Source organism: Culex pipiens, chromosome 2 (assembly GCF_016801865.2).
Source record: "Culex pipiens pallens isolate TS chromosome 2, TS_CPP_V2, whole genome shotgun sequence".
NCBI classification, from domain to species: Eukaryota; Metazoa; Arthropoda; class Insecta; order Diptera; family Culicidae; genus Culex; species Culex pipiens.
The window spans coordinates 210,277,941-210,300,235 of record NC_068938.1 but is presented as its reverse complement, the minus strand read 5'-3'; the positions used below and the strand labels follow the sequence as shown (position 1 = coordinate 210,300,235).

Below are 22,295 nucleotides of genomic sequence, written 5' to 3'. Positions count from 1 at the left end.
TGCTTAATTTCTGATATTACTATGAATACAATTCTGCTAAAACGCTCAACCAAACCACAATTCTGAGATTAGTTTATTAAATGTATTCATAAAATTTCTAAATTTTATTATTTTGTAAAACAATAATTTCTATCAATTGAAGGTAGCATTATTAACTTTTTGAAGGTTTACATTTTCAAAACAATTTTTTTTGAGCATTTGATTTTCTAAATTAATTTGATGCTTGAACTTATTAATTATTCATAGTTTTTTTTTGTAATTTTTATTTTTAAAATTTTGATTTGTTTGTTTTTTTATTTCTCAATTAAAACATTTTCTTAACTGTTTAATGTTTTAAATTTCTTAATTTCTGTTTTTTCTTTATTTTTGAGCTTCAAAATTTGTAAGTTTGAATTCAGACATTTAATTTTTTTATCTTTTCTACCGGAAAATTATATGATAATTGGGGACCATCCATAAACCACGTGCATTTTTTTTAAATCCCCCCCTCGTGGACAATTTTTATACAAAACAAATCTTGTTTTGTAAGGAGCGTGGCCAATCCAAAATTGAAAAATTCTGCGACATTTAAAATTTTAAATTCTAAACAAAAACAAAAAAGATTAAAAGTTCAGAGCACCAAAAATTCAAATATGGAGCCTAACATTTCAAAAGGGCACAAAACTTTTGTAAACAATAGTGTATCCCTTTCACTCAAATGACAGTTTGCATAAGGTGTGAGAGGGATACACTCTTGTTTACAAAGGTTTTGTGACCCAATGAAATGGAAAGCACGATATTCAATAATGCTACAATTAAAAAAAAAAATCTAGAAAATTATAATTTTAAAAATTATTAAAATTCTAACATTGATTAAATAATAAAAATAAGTATTTAAAAATGTTTATAAAATAGCAAACAAGTCATTCAAAAAGAAATGTTTAAGAATTTTAAAATTTCAGAGTTATTGTTTTTCTGATATTTTCTTTTTTTTTGAATTCCTCAATTTTCCAACTTGAGCATTTTGAATTTTGGAATATTTTAATCTTTTAAATATATATTTTCTCCTAATAACCTCAAGGGTGGACGTGCGTCCAAACCGAACTGACAATTTTTCTTGACCGCGTTTCTTTCGATCTACGTACATAGCTTATATGTCTCAAAACTGGTGCCCTTTTTTAAAAAAAATATTGAAGTACTTTCCGATTGCAAATTTAATTTTAGATTTTTCAAACATTATTTTTATAAAATGACTCAAGCCCTTTTTCTAAGTCCTTTTACAAAATTTTCCTAAAAATATTTTTTTTCAAGACTTTTTGTGTTTTTTTTTTTTATTTATATCTTATTTTTATGTGCTGTGACCAGGTTGGGACCGAGGATCGTCAAATAACTAATACATAACAAAAAAAAACAACTTCCTAAACTCCATACTTGGAGATCATGTAACAAACCAGGGTTACTTGATCCAAGCGGGTCTTACAGGTCTTGAACCTGTCGATGTACTCGAAGAAAATGCCCCACAGCTCAGCCAAACTGTAGAGCACCTCCCCGGCTTCCTCCTTCGTGGCTCCACCGTCTCGAGAGCCACTGCTTCCTTGGCTTTTTCCTGCGGGGCGAGGGCGATCCTTCGATGTTCCGTCCGGGACTGCACCCGGCAACGGAGGGAACTCCGCCGGCGTGAACGCCGGAACTGCTGGACTCTGCTTCTCCGCCTTCCTTGCCGGCGGTTTCGGTTTCGACGCCTGCTGGCGTCACCGGATGAAGTCCGCACGCTTAGGGCAGCTGTGGTCCGTGGCTTCGTGGGCTCCAGAGCAGTTGGCACACCGCTTCGGCTCTGCTTCTTGGAATTTGCACTCGTCCGTCTTGTGGGGATCCCCACAGTTGTTGCACCTCCCTTTCAGGTGACAGTTCCTGGTTCCATGACCCAGCTGCAAGCAGTTCCTGCACTGGGTCACGTTCGGCCGCTTGTTCCGGTAGGCCTCCCACGGGATGATAGTGCTTGCCACAACCTTCATTGCAGATAGCTTCTTCATATTAGTGTATCCCTTGGGGAAGACCGCAATGTACGGTGTTTCGTCCACGGTGGACTTTTCCTTCCGCTTGATGACATGCACCTCCAGCGCGTCTAGCTTGAGATCCCTCTTCAGCAGGTACTTGACCTCGTCCGGTTTCAGTTCATCAGGTAAACCACGAAGAACTACCCGATGATTTCGTTCGCTCCGCCGTTCGTGGGTGTAGAATTCCACTTTCTTCCTCTTGAGGAGCTCCTGCAACTTGTCAAAATCTTTGACAGAGAAGCAGGTCACCTTGGTTCCAAATCGGGTTAGTTTGTAAATCGGATTGAAACCAAATTTACAACATTCCACTATCGCCACGAGCTTGTAAAAATCCGTGGTGTTCTTCACCACCAAAGGTGGTTGCTTTTGTTTACTTGCCGACTGGCCGGGTGCTGGAACCGCGTCTCCTCCTCCTGCTGGGCTGGCATTGTTGTTGTTTTTGTCGCCCGAAAGCGCGCTGAATTTGTTGCTATTGAGCAGGGTCTTCTCAAGTTTTTCTCCTTCGATGCCGATTTTAGTGACCTCGCTGGACTTCTTCCGCTTCCGATTCCCGCGGACGGGACGAAAATCTTCCTCCTCGGAGGATTCCTCCACCTCCATCCGTCAAAAGCTTCCAAGCACGCGAGATGACAACACGAGCAAAACACGTCTTAACTTGTCGCTGGCTTGCGACTGAGTCGACCAAAAATTTTTGTGTTTGATACTGGGCAATCAAACGTCAAAAAACAATAACAAAGCGAAATGATCGAGGGGCTAGTGAATGCAGAAGTCAATTTCAACTACATAATACCCATAATACATAATATTTTTTTTTGTAATTCAGTAATAATTTCGGAAATCTACATAATACGTAATCAATCTTAATAATAATATATTTTTTCAAGTTTTATGAAATTTCATGTCAAATTTAAAGAATACTTCGGTAGCTGGGCCATGCTTTCAACTGAGCCCAGTAACGGAACATGTTCTGTATAAACATGCTTAAATCTGTTTTACAGATTTTTCGATACCAAGATTCACAAATAACTGTACACTGAAAATACGCCACACGTTTTATTCTAGTGCCCAAACACTTGAATGATTGAATAAAGCCACATCATAGATTTAATTGGTTTGTGTTTCAACATCATTCCAAACCATTATCAAATGCAAGTGTTTAGGCGATTGAATTTTTGGTATTTTTTGACATGTTATTGTCATTCGGGTGGCTCAAGCTTTTCAAGTGTTTTGCTCATGAATTTGTCCCACTGCCTTTAACTATTCAAAGTGAAGAGCAAAACACTTGAAATTGATCTTAAGATCTACCCAAAACAGGCACTATTCAAAGTCAACGTGAAGTCCACATGAATTTAATGTGTTTCACTGATTGATTTTAGAGCAGCTTTCATCGAAGGCTAGAAGCTAGGCTAGGACGAATAGCGCAAAAAACTCACCCGTCTTCAACTGGCCAGCCGGCGCAGTGGAACCGTGCACGAGCAAGCGAGAACCTGTATATCGCTTGTACGTATTTTTATTTTTCAACACCATTTAAAATTCAAGTGTTTGGCTATTGACATTATTTCATGGCCAGTCACCGAAATTTCAAGTTTTTTGCGATTGATATTTGAGTGCTCTGTACAGCAGGGCCAGATCATGTGTAGAACACTTCGTTGAGCTGTGTAAGTTTTGCTCAGTGTATAGAAGATTTGTTTTAATTTATTGATTAAAATTTGCACTGAAGTTGTTTTAAGGCTGAAAGCTGCTATAAAAAAAAGTCTTCTAGGGCTCCGAATTGGTCGCGATAGAGACCTAATGACCTTTTTTTAAGGAAAATACAGACTACCAATCAAATTATATGGCAACGCTGATGCTCAACCTAGAGAATTACTCTACAAAAAAAAACCTGTACAAATTTAGTCTGATACAGGTTACAATAAAATATTTCCCACAGAATAACGTAGAATATCAAAGTTTCTAGGAGTTTCTTCAAATTCAATGCAATAAAAAAAATATTTCCGTAACTTGAAACCACTTTTATGCAACCAACCTATACTAACTGTGTGACCTCAAAACTGCACCCTCGCCTCGGACGTGTCCAGCATGCGTTCGGCCATTTTGATGCGCTGGTTCAGCAGCTGCATCTGCTCCTCCGGCACGCCCGACCGATCGCTTCCCTTCAGCAAAAAGTGGTGCAAAAACAGCCGCAAACTGTCCTTGAAGCTCTTCAGCTTGAAGCTGGGCGCGATCCGGTTGAACACCTGCAGGCACTTGTTTTCCTCTTCCAGGAGGAGTAATCCGAGCATGGTTTGACGGACCAACCGGAGCGTGAGCTTGTCGATTTCGGCGAACTCAATCACTTTGAGGACGGAGAGGGCGAGTCCGCCTTCGCCGATGAGGTGGGTTAGGAGTTTGGCCAGGTTTCGGATGGGGGCTTGCTTGAGCGATTGGATGTCCTTGAGGCGGTCCCAGATGGTGTACTGGATGGCGAGTTGGTAGCGTCGGTCGTACTCGCAGAACTTTTGCGAGAGGATGCTGTAGTAGGGGTTGTGGTCCTTTTCTGCCAGGGCGCAGTGGACGATGACGGAGGCGACGATGCGTTGGTCTTTGATGGCCAGGCGGAGGATTTTGTCGAACGCGTCCAGGTAGTCTTCGGCGCTCATGATCGCGCAGAACACGTTCCGTTTGTCGTCGGTGTTCATGCGCTGCTTGCGGGCTAGTTCGAGCAGCTGCTGGCTGAAGCCTTCCTCTTGGGGGGTGCCGTTTTTGGCCGCTCCTCGCCTTCCAGCGCCGGCATCGCCTATCCAGGCGGAACCCACGAGCCACCACTTGCCGCGCTCCTCCACATTCAGCAGATCGTCCAGCCCGATGTTGAGCGAGCTGACGTACTTGCCGCTGGTGATCATGCCCTTGAGGATCTTGCGGAAGTGATCGACCAGCGTCGGGTCGTACTGCGGGATCTTGTTCATGTTGTTGTTCTTGACCGCGAGCAGCGTGTCCAGCATGTACTTGACGCGGGTGCTGGAAGGGAAATCATGTTAGTAATTTGATTGTCTACGTGGAAGGCATTGAAACTCACTCATTCTTCAGCTCTGCCGGAGCTTCCGCGGCCCGCTTCTGCACCTTCAAGATCATGTCCTTCAGCGCGAGCGGATCGTCCTTGCGCAGCACGAACCCAATCGATCTCAGTACCAGCAGAATACACTCCACTCCCTTCTCGCAGAAACTGGCCAACAGTTGGTCGATCACGTCGTAGATCAGCTTGTTCTTGAAGATCGCGAACGTGTACAGATGGCACAGGATCAGCACGCAATTGTCCAGCGTTTTGTCCTCCACGTCGAACGCCCCGATTTGACCGATCAGCGCGTGGAACCGCTCGACGACCGTCTCCAGGAAGTGCGATCCCACCTCGGAACCGACGTTGGCGTGCAGGATCGTCACGAGCAGCACGTGCTCCAGGACCATGCGCTCCGGGGCGAGTGTGTTGGACACGACCGCGTCCAGGATCAGCGTCGTCAGCAGGTTGTTCATGTCAAAGCGAGCGTTCTGCATGTACAAGTTGTCCAGCTCGATCGCGATCCGGTGCACGTTCGTTTCCGCCAGCCGATTGATCTGTCCCTTCAGAGTGCGCTTCAATCGGGCCAGCTTCTCCTGCCGCTTGGCGTCCCCGAGTCCGTTTTGTGCCTCCATCCGGGCTCGCATGTGCGGTGGAATGTACTTTCCACCAGTGGCAGCCGCGTCTTCCTTGATTACGTTGCCATCCTTGTCGCGCTTCCGGCCGTAAATGTCCTCCCAAACTTCCGGCTTTTCTTTGTTTTTGCCTTCAACTTTTTCCTCTTCATCACCCGAGCCAATTCCGTCCAGAATATTGTCCAGGCCGTCGTCTTCGCTGTCCCCACCAAAGACATCCTCGTCAAACTCGGAATCCTCTTCCGGTTCCGACTCGGACTGTGTCTTCTTCTTCTTCTTGTTGGAGACTTCCTTTTCAAATGTAACTTTTTTCTTGTCTTTCTTTTTACTGTTTGGAGCCGGCTCCTCAACTTCGTCCTCGCTGTCCAAACCAAAGACGTCCTCGTCGAACTCAGAGTCCTCTTCCGGTTCCGATTCAGAGCTTGAAGCTTTCTTTTTGTTCTGTTTTTGCTTCCCGTTTGACGATTTGTTATTCTTCTTCTTGTTGGCAAACAGTTTTTTAAGTTCATCGTCGTCGTCATCCTCTTCCGGTTCCGGTTTAGCTTTCTTCTTGCTCTTGGAAGCATCCTTTTTCTTCTTTTTCGGAATGGGTTCTTCATCCTCGCTATCCAAACCAAAGACGTCCTCGTCAAACTCGGAATCCTCTTCCGGTTCTGATTCCGATTGCACTTTCTTCTTGTTCTGTTTTTGCTTTCCGCTTGAGGAATTTTTGTTCTTCTTCTTGTTAGCAAACAGCTTTCTAAGTTCGTTTTCGTCGTCATCCTCTTCCGGTTCCGGTTGAGATTTCTTCTTGCTCTTAGAAGCTTCCTTTTTCTTCTTTTTAGGGATCGATTCTTCAACCTCGCTGTCTTCACTGTCCAACCCAAAGACGTCCTCATCAAACTCGGAGTCTTCTTCCGGTTCCGACTCAGACTTGGCCTTTTTCTTCTGCTTCTTTTTGTCCTTTTTGTTCTCAACCGCCGGTCCGTCTTCCTCCGAGTCGTACAACTCATCATTCTCCGAGTAATCGGACGCCAGCTCAATTTCCAACTCCGAATCGAACCCGCCCAGACTCCCATCGTCCAGCTCGTCATCCCCCAAATACTTTTTCTCGACCTCCTTCAGCTTCTCCATCCGCTTCCGCTCCTTATCGCCCAGCTTCTTCTTGCCCTTTCCCTCGACCTTACCCGCCGACCCTCCCTCTTTCTTCCCCAGCACCTCACCCATATCGTCCGCAAAGTCATCCTCCGAGTTCTGCTCCATCTCGGCCGCTTCCCGCGCCGCATCGTACATCTTCCGGATGCTGTCCTCCGTACACAACTCCAGCGCGTAATCCAACCCATCGTTAAAACTCTTCGGAACGCCCTCTTTATTCTTCCGCCGGTTAATCTTCAACAGCTTCTCGTACTTCTTGATTATCGCATCGTCCTCGGCATTGGCCGCCTCCAGCTGCGAAATCCGCTTCTCCCTCAAACCCTGCTCGTAGCTCTTCAACTCCCTCAGCTCCTCCTCCCGTTCCAGCTCCATCTGACTCTTCACAGCCCCCTTCCCCTTCCTAACTTCCACCCTCGGTTCGTCCTCAACGTCCTCCCCCAAATCAGAATCGATCTCCTCATCGTCATCGTCCCACTCCTCCTCCTCGTCACTTCCACTACCCTTGCCACCACGCTTCTGCTTCTCCAGCGGATCCTCCTCACCATCCTTGCCCGGATACCGATCCGACCGCTTCCGGCTGTGGTAGTTGAAGCGGTTGATTTTCTTCTGCTGCCGTTTCTCCTTGCGAATTTCTTTGCGTGTTTTCGGCTGCGAGCGCCGCTGCAGCTTCGATTTGCCCGAGAAGCCCTGCCGGACGTGCTTTTGGGGTCTGCGAACAGAGCGGGCATGAGATTATGGTGTGTCTATGCAAAATTGTTGTAAAATTACCTGATTTTCATGGTTTTATGGACAAAATTTAAATTACAATCGGAAATTTCATGTGGTCGGTCGGACAGCTCAAGACTCAAAACAAACTGCGCGATGACTGTTGTGCACGTGTTGGATTTGTTTATCGACCGGCTGTCAAACGGCGTGTTTCACCGACTTTGCCTGCTGGTCGTACAGTGGCGGTAAAATTTTGTGTACGTTGAAAATAAATACAAAAGTAGAGATTTTTATCAGCACAAGTCAGAGAGGGTGAAGAAAAGCCCCAAGAAATCGTTCCCTCTCCTTTGTTCTGCTGTTCTTAAATCCATTTTATGACCCTTTTTCTTGGAAGGTGCGTATTGACTCACTTCTAGAGATTTTTTTTTGAAAAGGTCCTATAAACTATTGTCTTTCATGTGTTTATAAGATCTATTAAAAAAACTCTAGATTTGTATTCGCAAAATTATAAAATTCTAAAATTTAACAGTTCCATATTTGAAAAAATCAAACAATTCATAAAATTTCTAAAATTCAAGAGTTTTTGTAAAATTCCCTAAAATTCATTATTTCTACTTTCAAAACATTCTTGTATTCAATTCAATTTTATTCATATTTATTTATTGTACTAATCAAAATAATATTTGCTTAACTAATGACTATATTTAAGTTTTCATTATTTTGTGAAGGGTTTGATGGGGTTTCGATCAACAATTTAGGAGAAAATTTAAGTTAGTCTCATTCGAGCGAATATGTGTCGAAAAATCGTTTTGCCAAAAACAACCCATTTCACCGAGCATTTCACTCTGTATTTTAAACATTATGAACAAGTCTAAAATCTATAAGTCTGGAGCAACATTTGAAAGGGGCGGTACGACATTGCTCTTACGGCCTTTCGTCCCCTTTAAACGCGTGTAATGAAAGGCCGTAAGAGCAATGTCGTACCGCCCCTTTCAAATGTTTCTCTGGAAGTCTCCAATTCTTAAATTTTCATCTTCATAAATTCATAAATTCCTAAATTCAATATTATTGAACTTTTAAAATTATAAAAAATATAAAAGTTAAATATTGTTGAATTTTTAAAAATTTTAATATTTTAGAAAAACTGAAGTTTTTCTGAAGGTCTAAAGGTAAATTTATTAATTTTTTGCTTTTTGGGATATTCAAAAACGCTCAAAAAGCAAAAAAAAATAAAAATTTGGATTTGAACCATTGACAAAAACTCCTAAAACCCACATTTTGATAAAGATAAAAAAAATTGACGCATTTTTAATTTTTCAAATCCCTAGATTTATGAATGGAGCATTGCTCGAATGGAAATGCTCCGTTTTTAATTTTCGAATTTTAAAAGTATTATATCTATAAAATCATAGGATTTTTAAATTTTTGGAATTAAAATTTCTATGATTTTTTTAAATTGTTACTTCAACCTTTATTTGGATTTTTGATGTTTAAAGAACTTGATTTTTTAAATTTTAGAATATAACATTTTTAATTTTTGAATTTTTAATCTCTTGATTTTTTTGAATTCTATAACTTATAATTTTTTAATTTATCAATTTTGCAGTTCGATTTTTTTGTATTTTTTAATCCGGTAGAAACTTTTTTGGTACCTTCAGTATGCCCAAAGAAGCCATTTTGCATCATTAGTTTGTCCATATAATTTTCCATACAAATTTGGCAGCTGTCCATACAAAAATGATATGTGAAAATTCAAAAATATGTATCTTTTGAAGCAGGGCTGCGGAGTCGGGTCATATTTCAAACGACTCTGACTCCGACTCCGACTCCGGCTTTCTCAGACTAGCCGACTCCGATTCCGACTCCGGCTCCGGCTTTCAACAAATGGTTGGCTCCGACTCCGACTCCGGTCTACCAACTCTACCTAGAACGGGAATTCCCGTCTTCCGGCATGGCCCGCCGGAGCAACGATGTGACCCGTTCTCCTCCACCTCCACCACGAAGGCCGAAATCAGGAAATCTGGAATATAAATACTGCTGTGATAAAGTCGCTCGCAAAAAAGCAACGCTACTTACCAATCAACCGGCCAAAATCCATACGAAACTTTTCAACAACGTAAACTGGTTCGATTCGGTTCAAAGTTTCTCTGATTTGATCAAGTCCAAACAAGACCAACTGAAGAGAACTGTCAAACTGCGTCGACGAAAATCGTGACGTCAAATTGAAGGAAAATCGATGGAAAAAACAATGTCGGGCATGTCGAGTGTTTGTCGTCCGTTTGTCGTCCTTTCGACCATTCGATATCGAAACGGTAAAATCAAAACCGCGCGACAGCTCGTACGACGTGCGACATTTTTCAAACATGCATGTTTGCCCAACTTTGAAAAAAATATTTTTGAAAAGCTGAGAAAATTCTCTATATTTTGCTTTATTGAACTTTGTTGATACGACCCATAATTGCTGAGATATTGCCATGCAAAGGTAAAAAAACAGGAAAATTGATGTTATCTAAGTCTCACCCAAACAACCCACCATTTTCTAATGTCGATATCTCAGCAACTATAAATCCGCTTTACAATCTCGTTTACAATGTTAAAACATGAAACATTCGTGAAATTTTTCGATCTTTTCGAAAAAAATATTTTCAAATATTTAAAATCAATATTACGCCCATTAGAAATGTTTGTCTTGATTTAAAATTTTAGAAAATATTTTTTTCGAAAAGATCGAAAAATTTTACGAATGTTTCATGTTTTAACATTGTAACCTCAGCAACTATGGGTCGTATCAACAAAGTTCAATAAAACAAAATATAAAGAATTTTCTCAGCTTTTCAAAAATATGTTTTTCAAAGTTGGGCTGTCCATGTTATTTTTAAAAATGAAAAACTGAGATTATTTTCAAAAAAGTTATCTAAAAATGGCTATAACTTGAAAACGGTGCACTTTATCAAAAATTCACTGAAGTACTTTTTGATTTGAAATTCGATTTTACATCGAAAAATGAAGTTGAATTTTTTTTGCGACCGATATTTCGATTTAAAAAAAATCTGTATTGATTCAAAAAATCATAACGCGATCAAAGATTTTTTGCCCATTCTGGAAATTTCTGAAAAGTTGGCATTTTATGTCCTCTAAAACACATCAAAAAAATTAAAAAATTAAAAATAGTATTTTTTTGCAAACCAAATTTCAGTGACAAAAAGTTAAATTAAAAATCACCAAACTTTTTTTACCGTGTATCATTTTTTTCAGTGTAGTCCATATCCATACCTACAACTTTGCCGAAGACACAAAATTCCTTCAAAAGATACAGATTTTTGAATTTTCACATATCATTTTTGTATGGACAGCTGCCAAATTTGTATGGAAAATTATATGGACAAACTGATGATGCAAAATGGCTTCTTTGGGCATACCAAAGGCACCAGCCGGATAAAAAAATACAAAAATTAAAATTAAAGAATATAGACCAATTCCGTAGAGAACTGCTCTTCAGAATATTTTTTTTTAATTTAGAATTTTGGGTTTTTTTGATAATTTAAATTTTGAACCAATGATTTTATTTATTTTATTTTTATTTAGCCGAATGGTTACGCTGTCCGATGATCGATTCCTATCTGCTCCAGCCTTCCATCGGATGGGAAAGTAAAACGTCGACCCCTGAATTGGTTGTTGTTAGGCCGTTAAGTCATTCCTGGAATGGGAGTCGCTTTAAAGGCAAACAGCACACCAAACCAAGCCTGCTCTGGTGGAATCGCTGGCGCTAACTCCTTGGAGTTGAAAGAGGTTTGGGTGTTATCCCCATTCAAGTCTTTGGACTTCTAGGTCCGAGCAGAAACTTGCAATAGTGTTTAGTTTTGATCATAGCAATAGTTTTAGTTTTAATCATTAAACATAAGGTCCATATCATGTAACTTTGGTATATTTTTGAAAAATAAAATACAAATACAAATAGAGACCACAAAATACCTGGGGGTCGTTAAAGTGGATGGGTAATTTTTTTTTGAAGATTAAATATTCAAATTATTAAATCGTAAAAAAAACTCCAAATATTTTAATTGTTATGTCCAAATTCACCCACTTTTTACTTATATAAAATTGAAATAAAATTGTACAGATCAGCAAAAATAGAAGGATTTTATAAAAAAAAATCAACCATGATAAAAATCAATTACGCAGTCCTCCGTCTTTCCCACGAGTCTCCCCACGGCGTGCTTCACTTGCTTGCCTGCCCCCACCATAATCCTATGCTCACCATGCCGCCACTGGCCCGAATTCGCGACTTTTGCGTCAGCCGCCGTCAATCTGTCAGCCTGCAAAAGTTCGCCAGCACCGTTTTCCAGTCGTCTGTGCTGCGGCTCGAAATTTTCACTCTTTCTCGTGCAAAATAATGCCCTACTAGTGCGAAACGAAGCGGAAACACTACCAGAAGCACGATGGCCCAACTTTTGCGCGGAAGATCCAGGTAAGAGGCGGGGGTTTTCCGGCGAAAAAGGGAGTTTTACTGCGATGGGGTGACCATCCGGAAAATCAGATGATGTTATGTAAAAAGTTTATTGATTTTTTCGCTTATCTCGAGAGTGTCGGTTTTTGCTTGGGTGGAAAGCGTCCTCCCAGCGCACGCAGTAGGCGTGAAAAACGCGTGACTGTGCGAGTTTTTGTTTTGTTGTGTTGTTTTTCGTTGTACGAATTGCATCAGACCTGAGGCCAACGACATCGAGTAGAAACTTAGTTTTTGGCTAGGCTTCGCAATGTCTAGCTTTTCAAGGTGATGACGAGATTTGTCGACTCTGCGCTCACTGATGATGCATCGCTATTTTTGAATTAACTCAACTTGATGTATTCTTCCAGCATTGACCCGCGGTTCACGCACATCCGCCCCGCGGTATACGCATTGAGCCGGGTAAACTTCTCCGGATTCACGTATGGCGGCGGCAACGGCCAACATCAGCAGCAACAGCAGCACAACCGGCACCGTCTCCTGCGCAATCCCAACTATGGCGGCTGGCAGTACTCGTACCAATCTTCGCGGGGCTACGGAATGCTGATTGGGCGTGTCCTGCGCGGGGTCCTCAAGCTGCGCTACCTTGTGCTAGGCGGTGCCATCGGCGGCGGCGTCACGCTCAACAAGCGCTACGAAGAGTGGAAGGACGGGCTGCCGGACATGAAGTGGCTCGAGGAGGTCCTGCCGGACAACGACAAGTGGGCCGGCTTCACGCGCAGTCTGCTCGCGGCCAAGGACTCGGTGAAGGACTCGATCGAGATTGATCCCCGGCTGAAGCAGCTGAGTGAGAACAAGATCAACGAGTGGCGCCAGTGGTTCGACCAGCGGCTGGACGCGGCCATCGAGGCCGCGGAAACGCAGCAGAATCCGCAAATCGAAAGTAAGCCGCATTCTGATCCATTCTAAACTAGTGTCGTTATACATTAGCGTGTAGTTCGTCGTCGTCGTAGAGAGTTCATTCAAGAATGATTAAATTTCACAGAATTTCCGGTTTCATCCTTTTCACCACTTTGAATTCGCGCGATCAAACCTGCACACGACGAAACACAAGTGTATATTTAATCGTTTTGTTTCTTTTCTTTCGGTCCAGGTTCCTTCCAGAATCTATCTGAACTCGTATCAGAACTGTACGGAGGTAATGCAAAAAAAACAAGTAGCACACACAAAATTTATGTCTGTCCCTCATCCATCATCATCCTCTCTTGCTTTCTCTCAGTAGTGTGTAGTTTAGTCATTCTTGAATCCTTGTGCGAATCCTCGGAAAAGAGAGCGTCGTCTAACGATAAACACTGCTTTCAGCCACGCGGGAGGAGCTGCGCCAGAAGAACACCGTCAACGCGAAGAGCCTGAGCGCGGAGGAGAGTCGCAAGCGCGTCGACACGCTGCAGTCCCAGGTGGACGCGCTCCAGACCGAGATCATGAACGTGCAGCTCAAGTACCAGCGCGAGATCGAGAAGCTGGAGAAGGAAAATCGCGACCTGCGCCAGCAGTACCTGATCATCCGCACGAACCGCAAGCAGCCGACCAAGAAGCGCATCAAGAAGTCGCTGATCGACATGTACTCGGAGGTGCTGGACGAGCTGTCCGGGTACGATACGACCTACAGCACCGCGGACCATTTGCCGAGGGTCGTTGTGGTGGGAGATCAAAGCAGCGGCAAGACGTCGGTGCTGGAGGCGATCGCACAAGCGCGGATCTTCCCCCGTGGCAGCGGAGAAATGATGACCAGGGCGCCGGTCAAGGTGACGCTGTCGGAGGGACCGTACCACGTGGCACAGTTCCGTGACTCGGAACGCGAGTACGACCTGACCAAGGACAGCGACCTGGCGGATTTGCGACGTGACGTGGAGATTCGGATGAGGAACTCGGTTCGCGGCGGGAAAACCGTCAGCATGGACGTCATCTCGATGACCGTCAAGGGACCGGGCCTGCAGCGGATGGTCCTCGTCGATCTGCCCGGCATCATTTCGACCCAAACGGTGGACATGGCCGCCGACACCAAAGACTCCATCAAGCACATGACGGAACATTACATGAGCAATCCGAACGCGATCATCCTGTGCATTCAGGACGGCTCGGTGGACGCGGAACGTAGCAACGTGACCGATCTGGTGGCGCAGTGCGACCCGCTCGGCAAGCGAACCATCTTCGTGATGACCAAGGTGGACATGGCCGAAGATCTGGCCGACCCCAACCGAATCCGCAAGATCCTGTCCGGCAAGCTGTTCCCGATGAAGGCGCTCGGCTACTTTGCCGTGGTGACCGGACGTGGCCGCAAAGACGACTCGATCGAGACGATCCGGGACTACGAGGAGAAGTTCTTCAAGACTTCGAAGCTGTTCCAGTGAGTATCTCCACAAAGATGAAATTAACAGCCATTTTAACCCTCGATTTCCCCTCAATTACAGAAGTGGCGTCACCATGTCGCACCAGGTGACGACGCGCAACCTCAGCCTGGCCGTGGCCGACCGCTTCTGGAAGATGGTCCGCGAGACGATCGAGCAGCAGGCGGACGCGTTCAAGGCGACGCGCTTCAACCTGGAGACGGAGTGGAAGAACAACTTCCCGCGGCTGCGCGAGTCCGGCCGCGACGAGCTGTTCGAGAAGGCCAAGGGCGAGGTGCTGGACGAGGTGGTCAACCTGTCGCAGGTGTCGCCCAAAAAGTGGGAGGAGCTGCTGAACGCCAAACTGTGGGAGATGCTGTCCAACTACGTGTTCGAGAACGTGTACCTGCCGGCGGCGCAGTCCGGCTCGCAATGTGAGTTGTATTTCTTGAGAGGGGTTTGGTTGGTCTTCAACTTTGCACTTTCGTTTTAGCCTCCTTCAACACCATGGTGGACATCAAGCTGCGCCAGTGGGCCGAACAGGCCCTTCCGGCGAAATCCGTCGAAGCCGGTTGGGTGGCGCTGCAAAAGGAGTTCCAGCACCTGATGGAGGTGGCCCGCAAGACGCCCGACCACGACGATCTGTACGATAATCTGAAGAGCGCCGTCATCGACGAGTCCATCCGGAGGCACTCGTGGGAGGACAAGGCGATCGACATGCTGCGCGTGATCCAGCTCAACACGCTCGAGGATCGCAACGTGCACGACAAGCAAGAGTGGGACCAGGCTGTCAAGTTTTTCGAAACGTCGGTCAAGGAAAAGCTGAAGCTCACCGAGCAGACCATCAGCGAGATGTTCGGGCCCTCGACGTCCCAAAAGTGGCTCCAGTGGCGTTACGCGACGGACGAGCAGACCAAACGGAAGCACGTCAAGGGCGAGCTGGACAAGATCCTGTCGAGCGATTCGAGACACTCGCCGACGCTGAGCTACGACGAGCTGACGACGGTGCGGAAAAACCTGCAGCGAGGCAACGTCGAGGTCGAGACGGATTACATCCGCGAGACGTGGTACCCGATCTACAGATTGTAAGCAATTCTTCCTTAAAAGGCTTTTTTTCAGCAAGCTAATCAAGCACCTCTTTGCAGACATTTCCTGAAGCAAGCATTAAACCGGGCGTACGACTGCCGGAAGGCGTACTACCTGTACACCCAGCAAGGCGCCCAGTGCGAGGTCAACTGCAGCGACGTGGTGCTGTTCTGGCGCATCCAGCAGGTCATCAAGGTGACGGCGAACGCGCTGCGGCAGCAGGTCGTCAACCGGGAGGCGCGCCGCCTCGACAAGGAAATCAAGGAGGTGCTGGACGAGTACGGCGAGGACGACGACAAGAAGCAGCAGCTGCTGACCGGGAAGCGCGTCACGCTGGCGGAGGAACTGAGTAAGAACAAATTATGTGAAAAATTTCACCAAACTAAAAAAAACATTTGTTCTAGTTCGAGTGCGGCACATTCAGGAAAAGCTGGAAGAGTTCATCAACGCCCTGAACCAGGAAAAGTGAAACAACACTCCCCAAAACGCCCGGCGGCACTCGAATTCGCTAGGAACGCTAGTCTGCTGCCAGCGGCTGGAATGGAATGGTTAAAACTACTTAAGAGAGCAGAGAGAGGAGAAGCGGAAGGAGAGATTCCAGCGAGTAAAAGCTATTTATTACCGTATCCCCCCACAGTTACGTTACGCATTCAACAGCATCCACACACGCAAGATCACGTCGCGCATTATCCGTTTTGAAAGTTTAGTTTTTTTAACTTCTCATTCGTTTCATTATTTTTATGCTTGGTTTTGAAAGCGACAAAACGTTACGGTATCCATTTTTACAACTACGAAAAAAAAAACACAAGCAAAGAAAACTAAAAGCAGTGTTAAAAAAGAACTCAGACAAGGATCAGCCAGTATGTATGTGAGAGAGTAGTGATCTAAGTTAATATATTTGCTATGTGCGCAAGATATTTCTATTCGTAAATGATTGGAATAAAATGTTTTTTGAAATTGGAGCTCAAACGTGAAAATCTAGAAACTAAACCAAGTTATTGCTATCCGAAATGTCCTATTTTTCAGCGGAAAGAAAAACGGGGAGAAAATAAAAAAAAACTCTTCATTAAAAAAATACAATTTTTTTTTAACCTAATTTTTTTTTTTAAATTTTGTAATTTTTACCTAATTTTTTATTTTTTTATTTTTGAAATCATGATTTTTTAATTTTTTTTTGTATTGAATCATTTTAGAACAGGGGTGACCAAAGTATGGCCCGCGGACCCATTTTGAATGATCATGACCACTTGTAATTTTATACTTTTTCAAAAATAAGGTTTATTTCAAACTTTGTTGTTCAAGTTTGACTTAGGTAGAATTCTTTAATAGTTGCAAAAATATAAGTTTTTCTTTATTAATTTGAAATTCATAATGACCCTTTTATGAACTGCCCCTTAAACTTACATTGCACTTCTTTCGGGATTCGAACTCATTACAGATAGATAACGCATCTGATTGACTACCAACTGATTCAGGCAGACAAAATGTGGAAATCGGAGGATCAAGTTTGTTTCAAATATTTTACAAAGCTTTCATCGATCAACCCACCCCCCAAAATTTTTTAAAAAATTGACTCGAAAAACCAGGAGCAAAAATATATTTTCAAAAAACTTTAAAACTAAAAAAAATGAAATTTTAGTGCAATCAGGTGAAATTAATTAAATATGCATTCCTTTGCATTTAGAATCATTTGAGCATGTTTGGGTTTATTAAAAATAATTTGAACTTTAGCGAATTTTGGATGGAAATAAATGTTTTTTCTGTCGAATCTTTTTTTTTAATCATGATTGCAGTTTAACCTGGGTGCTGAATAGTGGTTCGCAAAACGGCCTCAATTTTGAACTGTCAAAGTGGAACCAATTTACTGTTCGCCAAAAGTAGAAAGTATTGTAATCAATCATCAAAAATTGTTTGTTTTTTTGTTTGCAAAAATGAAAAATGTGTGGCTATTGAGGACATGGAGTTACGCATTCTCTCTGTTCATCACCCAGAGTTTAACTATACGGAAGCTTAAAACATTTTATAACATTTTGAAATTCTGGCTCTCAACGATTTATCATTAGCCACACTTTACTTATAGATAAAATTACGCCTTCAAATGAATTATTCAACATGTAATGTCACCATTTTCGAAATATAAAAACTTTATTTATTTATGTTTTGAAAGCACAAGTACTGGGTGATGAACAGAGAGAATGCGTAACGTGATTTTCGAATGATCCCACTTCGTTTACATCTACCTATAGGAGGCTATTCAAGCAAAAGTATGACTTTTTTCTTACTGGTAAATGAGCTTTATAATCAGTGGTATGGGTTTTATTTTGTCTAGTTTTTTACATTTTTTGCTGTGTTTTTCAAGTTTCTAGCGTTTAGAACGGGTTTTCTTTTTTACGGGTGATGAAAAACTGCGGCGAGTTTCATTCAGCGGTGTCGCAGATAAATTCCCTGGCTGATTTTGGAATCCTGCAGCTCTTCCTAGTCCAGCGAAACAAACATCGCTAATTCTAGCGAAGCTGATCCAATAAACTGAGAAGATTTTCACTAAACCAGTAGGTTTTCATACGGAATCAAACAATAAAGACAGCTTCTGGATGGATACAACCGCATCGACTCCATAAACATCTTCTATTCATAATTATAAAAAAATGACGATCTCGTCTTCAACTTTCTTAAGATTTCTTGTCAACTCCATGTCCTCAAAAGCCACACATTTTTCATTTTTGCAAAAAAAAAAGAAACAATTTTTAATGATTGATTACAATACTTTCTACTTTTGGCGAACAGTAAATTGGTTCCACTTTGACAGTTCAAAATTGAGGCCGTTTTGCGAACCACTATTCAGCACCCAGCACAAGTATATTCAGCTAAACACTTTTTTTTTCAAATGTCTGAAATAATAAAATCAACAATACCGATAGAAAATAGTTATTTTGTGGTTTCTATTATTTTGAATTGATTTTTTTAAATAACAGAAATTCAATCTTTTAAATTAAAATAACGTAATTTAATTCTTTAAACTACTTTTTTTTGTAAATTTGGCCCGCAAGCTCATTTAAGCATCAAATGTGGCCCGGCCTCCAAAAACTTTGAGCACCTCTGTTTTAGAAGTACTGATTTTTAAATTTTTGTGCTTGTTTGCTCTTAAAAACACCGAAAAAGCAAAAACATAAAATTTTGTTTATTGTACCTTTTCAAAAAAAAAAAAAATCCAATGATTCCTAATATTTTTTTCAGATTTTAGGAATCTTTTCGATTTTCAGTTTTTTAAGGACCTATAAGCTTTTGTCTACCAAAAAAAAACTCTAGATTTCTGGAGTTTTTTTTTAAAACATCAAATAAACCAAATTTACAGTTTTTGCTTTTTGGCTGTTTTTTAATACCCCTGACTCAAGGCGGTTTCAAAAACACACAAAAAGCTAAAACTGAAAATTTGGTTTATTGGACCTTTTCAAAAAAAAAAAAAAGATACAAGATTTATTCTATTTTGTCATGGGATTATTTGTTTTCAATTTTGTGTTGAATTGTGTTTTTGATAGATTTTTTATCTGTTATAAATTGTTTTAGATTTTATTTTTCGCTGTGAGTTGTGGATTGCCTGCTTCTCTAATGAAGGTTCGACTACGGGGCATGCTTATTATTTTTTCTCAGTGACGTGATGGTAACAAGGGCGTCTATGCAAAGTGTTCCTACACTCGCTACTAATTTCCAGCGCTTGGGAAGGGAAAAGGGAAACCATTTATGTATGCGCCGGTGTTTTTAGCATTAAAATTTATGCACGTAGGTGTACAGATTACGGAGTAAAAGATGATCGAATTGTTCACCTAGCGCTCACATGTGTTCCAGGACCAAGTTGCCTGCGGGTATGGGGATCATACATACATACATAAAATGTTTTAGATTTATTTAAATTTTTAATTCCTTTTGAATTTTTTCCGCTTTTTGAAATTTTTATAATTTTTATTGTTTTATCTTTTCCGTAAATTTTTATTTTTTCTTTAATTTTTATTTTATTTTATTTTTTTTTTCATTTTTTTATTTTTTATCTTTTTTTATTTGTTTTATTTCGATAAAATGTTATATTTTTTTATAAGTAGTTTATTTTAATTTATTTTTTTTTTGTAATTTTTTTTTTTTTTTTTTTTTGTAATTTAGAGTGCATAATTGGTAAAGGGAGCGCGTGGTCGTAAAAAAATATTCGGAGTGAAAAGTGATTTTTTTTTGTGTGTGCCTTTTGTTTCGCATTTTTGTCGTGAATTGTGCGCTGCGAGGAGAAGATTACCCTCCGAAAATGCAGCGTCATCAGAGCATAATTGGCAAAGGGAGCGCGTGGTCGTAATAAAAAAATATTCGGAGTGAAAAGTGATTTTTTTTGTGTGTGCCTTTTGTTTCGCATTTTTGTCGTGAATTTTGATATAGTTTTCGATAAAAACGATCTAAGTTCGTTAGGTTTATCGCGCAGCAAAATTATTTTGATTCATTAAGAACGTCGTGTGGTGCGCGAGTCTTTTTGTGTTGAAAAGACCTTCCCATAGCTCCGTAGCGACGTCGGTTGTTTGTGTGTTAAGCCCTCTCCATAGCATCGTAGCTCGAGAGGCAACGAAAATCAATACCTTATCTAGCTAACAGAAAGAAGATCGGAAGGCACTTGATGATTGAGTTCGTCGCGTCTATTCCGTTGGAAATTCATGAACTAAATGATTATATAATTAAAAATCAGACTACGCTATCATTGCAGCATTGCGTTTAACACCTCATTTTATAAATAAATATTATTTGGTTTTATCTTTCCACAGCCGGCTGTCTAAGATTAAACCATTTCATTTAAAATTTAACAACAGTTAAACGGGAAATGTCTCATCCGCAGCAACCGATTGTTTGCCTTGAGAATAAAATATAATACCTTTCAACAAACACTATGATTTTGGGTCGCATCATCATCTTCTATGATGAATCCTGACCAAACACCCTATCCTACTAACCAATTTTCAGGTTCCTGGCGCTTGTGGGGTGTAAGCACAGAGTAAATCAGCTGCCCTAGTAGCAACCTGCGCTAACTAACATTCCCGTCCCTAAAAATCGAGATCTACAAACTGACATGGCGGGCGCCGTTGGTGGCCAATGACTGCTACCTATTCGCAACTGATCTTGTTTTGGCAATCATGGTGTTTTATCTTTTCAGCGCATTCATACATGCTGTTGATAAGGGAAACACCACTAGATCGTCGAAGCCTATAATCAGTAGTGCTGAAAGGATATTACGGTTCTGTTCAGCAACGGAGGGGCAACCATGGGTGATCTCTCATGCTCATGCTCATGCTCATTTATTTTTTTTTTGTAATTTAATCGAGAAATTAAAAGTGCAACATGAAGTTGAATTTTCTGTCAAGCTGCTGAAAAGTTTCACTACATGTTACCGGCTCACATCTCTCTTTTTAATTTCAATTGTTTTTACTTTTTTAACAATGTTGTTAACTTTTTTTTGCGATTTTGTTTTTTTGCAGTTTCTAATTTTTATTTTATTTAAACTATTTTGATATTTTTTTTATTTTTGTTTATTTTTTAGTTTTATTTAATTTTTGTTTTGACTTTTAAGGCCGTTGCAAATATTTTTGAAGGTATAAAAATTTAAATAAGGGGCCATGGTTTCAAAATTTTAATGAAACAAGTTTTTTTGAATGTTACACCTGTCCAGCTGTTTTGAAATCATTTGTTTCCAAAATATCTAAGTAATTGCAAAAAATATATATATGTATATATTTTTTTCGATTTTTTTTTTCAATTCCGTAAATAATGAAACTACTTTCTTTTCCTCTCATTCTTAAGCGACGTGACGGCCTACTTTTCTCTATCAAATATAACAGAATTGAAAATTAATACCTTTCAAAACTGAAACGGGTTAAACTACTAGTACTAGTATCGAAAAGTAACATTTTTCAATATTTGTTTCTTTTGATCGGTGAATTTACTTAACACATAAAATTCAATTCAAAAACCGTTTTTCGGAATTGCAAACTCGTGGCAAAACTTGATTTTGGAAACATCGTTGGATAAATGTACGACTCGTGCTGAAAAAATCTTTTTTTTTTCTTGTTGCATAAACGACTATTTTGCGGTGCTGTACATCGGAATTCATAAAAATGATTTGGACTCTTCAATGGGGGAACCAACGATGAAAAATGCAATATATAATCTGTTGTAACTTTACCGTTGGGGGGACGTTCCGGGACCGGGGCAGTAATAAGTAGCAAGCGGATAACTTAAGACATACTTTTATTAACTAATTAGATATAAGAACTAAGATGTTGAACTGCATGGCTTGGCTGCTTATCGGGGAGTGACGTTGTTGTTGTTGTGCTGTTTGCGCTGCATCGCAGCTGTCAGTGCGCATGACCAAGGTGGTATAATCAAGGTGCAGACTGTTAAGCTGGCGCAGTGATGCCAGGATACAACAGCTCTCCCCTCCGTAGGTGATAGTTTCTTGATCTGTATGGCAACGCCACAAATCGTCTACTTCCCTGGCAAGTCAGTTGAATCCGGATGATCTTTGTTTGTTGAACTCGGCATTCGAAGTAGTCGTAGCAGGAATGAGGATCGTTTCGTCGGGCAGTCCGATGGCACAAAGTTGTAGCATGTCCGGGCACATCCGGTCGAGTTGGCTCCATGAGCCCTGGAGGAAAGCAGTCTCCGCAAGTACCGGGAACATCGGCGTAGACTCGTAAGTCCGGTGGAGTTGCCTTTTGAGCTTTCGCAGGTGCTGGGCAATCCGGTGGAAGTTGCTATCCGAGCAGTAGCAGGTGCTGGGTACCTTCAGCGGAAGTTGCTCCGTAAGCAGTGGAG

At 41.6% G+C, this 22,295-nt stretch overlaps 2 protein-coding genes across 3 annotated transcripts; one reads left to right on the top strand and one right to left on the bottom strand.

Annotated features, from left to right (window-relative positions):
• Positions 1 to 4,027: 4,027 nt before the first annotated feature.
• On the bottom strand, positions 4,028 to 7,754 carry LOC120412327 (nucleolar MIF4G domain-containing protein 1 homolog). Its single transcript, XM_039572728.1, has 3 exons — positions 7,605 to 7,754; positions 5,092 to 7,545; positions 4,028 to 5,033 (listed from the first exon to the last, which is right to left on the bottom strand). The coding sequence occupies exons 1-3, from the start codon at positions 7,613 to 7,615 to the stop codon at positions 4,082 to 4,084; spliced, it is 3,417 nt and encodes a 1,138-aa protein (XP_039428662.1). The 5' UTR covers positions 7,616 to 7,754; the 3' UTR covers positions 4,028 to 4,081.
• Positions 7,755 to 11,844: 4,090 nt separating this feature from the next.
• LOC120432671 (dynamin-like 120 kDa protein, mitochondrial) lies at positions 11,845 to 16,420 on the top strand. 2 transcript variants are annotated; one of them, XM_039597925.2, is made up of 8 exons: positions 11,845 to 12,009; positions 12,396 to 12,928; positions 13,139 to 13,183; positions 13,348 to 14,392; positions 14,457 to 14,806; positions 14,866 to 15,457; positions 15,518 to 15,807; positions 15,863 to 16,420. In XM_039597925.2, the coding sequence occupies exons 1-8, from the start codon at positions 11,981 to 11,983 to the stop codon at positions 15,925 to 15,927; spliced, it is 2,949 nt and encodes a 982-aa protein (XP_039453859.1). In that variant the 5' UTR covers positions 11,845 to 11,980; the 3' UTR covers positions 15,928 to 16,420. The 2 variants fall into 2 exon arrangements, with proteins under 2 accessions (XP_039453859.1, XP_039453860.1); XM_039597926.2 differs by lacking the exon at positions 13,139 to 13,183.
• The last annotated feature ends 5,875 nt before the right edge of the window (positions 16,421 to 22,295 follow it).

Bases quoted from the DNA above. Each gene is read 5' to 3' on its own strand.
- LOC120412327 (XM_039572728.1), bottom strand. The intron at 5,034-5,091 runs GTGAGTTTCAAT...TTTCCCTTCCAG, and splicing joins CCGGCAGAGCTGAAGAATGA to CACCCGCGTCAAGTACATGC.
- LOC120432671 (XM_039597925.2), top strand. From the start codon at position 11,981: ATGGCCCAACTTTTGCGCGGAAGATCCAG. The intron at 12,010-12,395 runs GTAAGAGGCGGG...GTATTCTTCCAG, and splicing joins CTTTTGCGCGGAAGATCCAG to CATTGACCCGCGGTTCACGC. The intron at 14,393-14,456 runs GTGAGTATCTCC...CCTCAATTACAG, and splicing joins AAGACTTCGAAGCTGTTCCA to AAGTGGCGTCACCATGTCGC.